The sequence below is a fragment of the Convolutriloba macropyga genome, chromosome 4 (genome assembly GCF_964194025.1).
Source record: "Convolutriloba macropyga chromosome 4, txConMacr16.3, whole genome shotgun sequence".
NCBI lineage: Eukaryota > Metazoa > Xenacoelomorpha > Acoela > Convolutidae > Convolutriloba > Convolutriloba macropyga.
In genome coordinates this window covers 62,123,305-62,126,708 of record NC_134471.1, presented here as the reverse complement: position 1 = coordinate 62,126,708, position 3,404 = coordinate 62,123,305, and the positions used below count along the sequence as shown (strand labels likewise).

Genomic DNA, 3,404 nt, shown 5'->3' with positions numbered 1-3,404 from the left:
TTTAACAATAACTCAGCATATACTGGCCGAGAGAATTTTCTTACTATTCTTATATATATTTCTGCAATAAACTCAAATTACAACTCAAATTCCATAATACAAAAAAAATTTATTATGGGAGTACATGCAATATTTAAGAAGAACTGATAAGCCTATTTATTGTTCTTGCCATATTTTGCCTATGTTTTACACAAAGGTCTCACACAGAGTTGAAATTTGTATATTACGAATTGTCATGATAAGAATTATATTTAAATACGCCCCCCCTCAGGGTTAGAAAACATTGTACTACCTAAAGCTGTAAACTGAGGTGTGCTCAAGAATTAAACGAAACCCGTGTAGTGCCACGCAATCAAAACTTCATTTCTTGACTTGATTGCAGAAAATTCAGCTTTATCTGTTCGTCAACTTTTGGGTGAAAAAGTTTTAATAAATTGGAAAACATAAAGCAAAGAATTTATACCTCTATTTGGTTGCAAAAAAATTTGAAAGCTTTTCAGACTTTTACTATAAATTAATATTTCCTAAGCTTTTTAAAAACTCTCACAACTCAGAAATATCTCAAAATCATTCTTAACGTTATCAATCATTATTTTCTACATTTCTTACCCTATTATTCAAAAAGTCTCAACACCATTCAAAGCTTTAAAACTGCGTTCCGTACTTCTGTACAGTATGCCAGTTCAGTGTCCAAACTGTTCTGCTCAGCTCTCCAACAGAAGGTCCCTTAACAAGCATATGAAAAATATACATAAAATTTTTCCAGATATACCGACTTTCAGCTGTTTTCAGTGCTTCGAGAACGTCAGAAGTCTTCCTACACTGCGTAAGCATTCTCATATTTCTCATCAACAGCCCATTTTAAAAGTCTGCTATACTTGTCGCGTAGGTTTTCAAACAAAACTCGAATATGCAGAGCACATAAACAATGAGCATGGTCTGCCCATTTTGGACTTGGAAACCCACGAAGTTGATACGTCTAGACCAACAGTCTGTTCAATTAGCAATGGTGTAAACTACTACGAATTTGAGCCGGCCCAGGGGGATTTAGACAATATGGAAAATCTGTTCAGGAACCGGGGCGAAATTTCGAAAACAGTCCAAAAACACACGCACAAGTTTCCACAAAAGGTTCAACTTGTAGTGGAAATGACGCTTCAGAAACCTTTGGATGATGATCAAGAAAAATTGAGCGTGTTTTTCAATACGAATACACGAATCGTATATCATTCAGGGATTTCGGATGAAATTTTTGAAGACTTTGTCGACAACATTGTTTCAAAACTTGTTTTGTTTTCAAGCTACGGAAGTGGGTGGCAGCTTCTTTCAATAGACAAAGTTACCCTGAAGCTGGCCAAATATGTGCCTGTCCGGGGGAGCAGTTTCATACCGTTTCATGAGGAACATCCGCTAAGAAGAGATTCGAACTTGTTAAACATACACAATGCAAACGATGATAACTGTTTCCTTTACTGCTACACAGCTGGATACCATCTGGTTTACAAAAAAGAAAAATTAGAACCGCCAACACCATGCTTCAGGTCACGCACCAACGTTCTGACGTACAGCAAAGAAAATCCATCAGCAAAGCAACCGAAAGGGGACTTTGAAATGCCAATGAGTCTACAGGACATATCAAAGTTTGAGGAACTCAATGAAGTACAAGTTAATGTGTTCAGGTAAGAACAAATCGTATTATTCTGTATTTAAATGTGATTTTATTTTTTTTGGCAAAAAAAGCAAAAACAAAAACGAAAAGTTGTTAAAAAAAGGGGAACAAAAATTTTTCGTTCATCATAACAGTTCTTAACATTTTGCTGTTTAAAAAACCTCACTATCCAGAAAAAGTCAGAGATTTTTCATATTTAAGGTATCAGACGAAGCAATTACTACCATTGAGGCTGTCACGAGGCAAAAATTTCCCATTCGTACTCGATTTGTTGCTCCTACAAAACGAACAGACATACCACTACGTACTCATTATCAATTTGATGAAACTTGTCGCTAAAATCAACGGTAAAGAGTATCGTGATAGAAATGAGCTGTGCAGGAACTGTTTTCACATTTGTTCGTCAGCGGATGTGCTATTAGCACATCAGAAATCGTGTTTGGAAAATGATTCTCTGCAAATCACGATGCCCGATCCTGCTAACAACAAGTTAAAGTTCGAAAACTACGCCGCGAGGTGGTTTTCACCTTTTGTAGTATACTTGGACTTGGAATCTCTACTTGTGCCTGTAGCAACAGCAAAAAATAACCCAATGACTTCAAGCACGTGTGCCTTGGAACACCATTTACCGTGTAGTTACTGCTTAATTGTGGTCGAACATAACAACCCTGAACCAATACATTTTGACATTTACACAGGCCCCGATTGTATGAAACGCTTCATTACAAAAATCGAAAAACTTGCAAGGTTCTTTTACCATCAGAAAAGGAAATTTCCTAAATTTATTGGAGCCGCTCCTTTGAAAAGTACATTCTCGAGATGTTGGATTTGTGATGTTGCTTTCAACAATGACAACGAAAAAGTGTTAGACCACTGTCACTACAGTGGTCAATTCATCGGTTACGCACACGACGAATGCAACCTCAAGCGCCGAACACTCAACTTCACGCCCGTAATTGCCCACAACATGATGAATTATGACTTACATCACATAGTTAAGTCCTTGCATACAGCCTCAGAGTCAACAAAAATTGAAGTGATACCGACAAATGACGAAAAATTCATTGCACTAAATTTTGGTGTATTCATTGAAACACGAAAAAGAAAGCGAGATGAAGTCACTGTTTACGAGTACATGCGCTTTATTGACAGTTTTAAGTTTATGCCGTGCAGCCTCGATAAAATTGTACAAACTCTGCCTCACAATAAATTCAGTATTCTTGACAACTTTTACCGAGGCTATACCACTGAGCAACGCAACTTGTTGATAAAAAAGGGAAGTTTTCCCTACTCGTATGTCAATAACTTCAGAAAACTGAGAGAACTTTCTCTTCCCAGTCTCGAAAACTGGAAAAACAGTTTGAAAGACAATAAAATTGATGTTACCAGTGAGGAACTCAATCAGTTGAATTTTGTCTTCAACGAGTTCAATTGCCAAAGTCTGAAGGAATTCCTGGAGCTATATCTCACTGGCGATGTGCTACAGCTGTCATGCTGGTTCGAGGAGCTGCGTTCTGTGTGCTATGACACATAAGGCCTTGACTGCGCACAGTTCTACACAGCTTCAAACCTTTCTGGAAACGCGTTTCTGAAAACCTGCAAGCCCGAAATTGAGCTGTTGACAGACCGACTGATCCTTGAAATGGCAGAGAAAATGATACGTGGAGGCCTGTCCTCCATCTACAGTTCAAGACTAGAGATTGCAAACAACACTCTACTGCCTAACTTTGATAGC

General features: G+C 37.8%; 1 protein-coding gene across 1 annotated transcript; it reads left to right on the top strand.

Moving 5' to 3' along the window:
* Positions 1-1,149: 1,149 nt before the first annotated feature.
* Positions 1,150-3,203, top strand: LOC142338127 (uncharacterized). Its single transcript, XM_075387762.1, has 2 exons — positions 1,150-1,679; positions 1,871-3,203. Exons 1-2 carry the CDS (start codon positions 1,150-1,152, stop codon positions 3,201-3,203), a joined length of 1,863 nt encoding a protein of 620 aa, XP_075243877.1.
* The last annotated feature ends 201 nt before the right edge of the window (positions 3,204-3,404 follow it).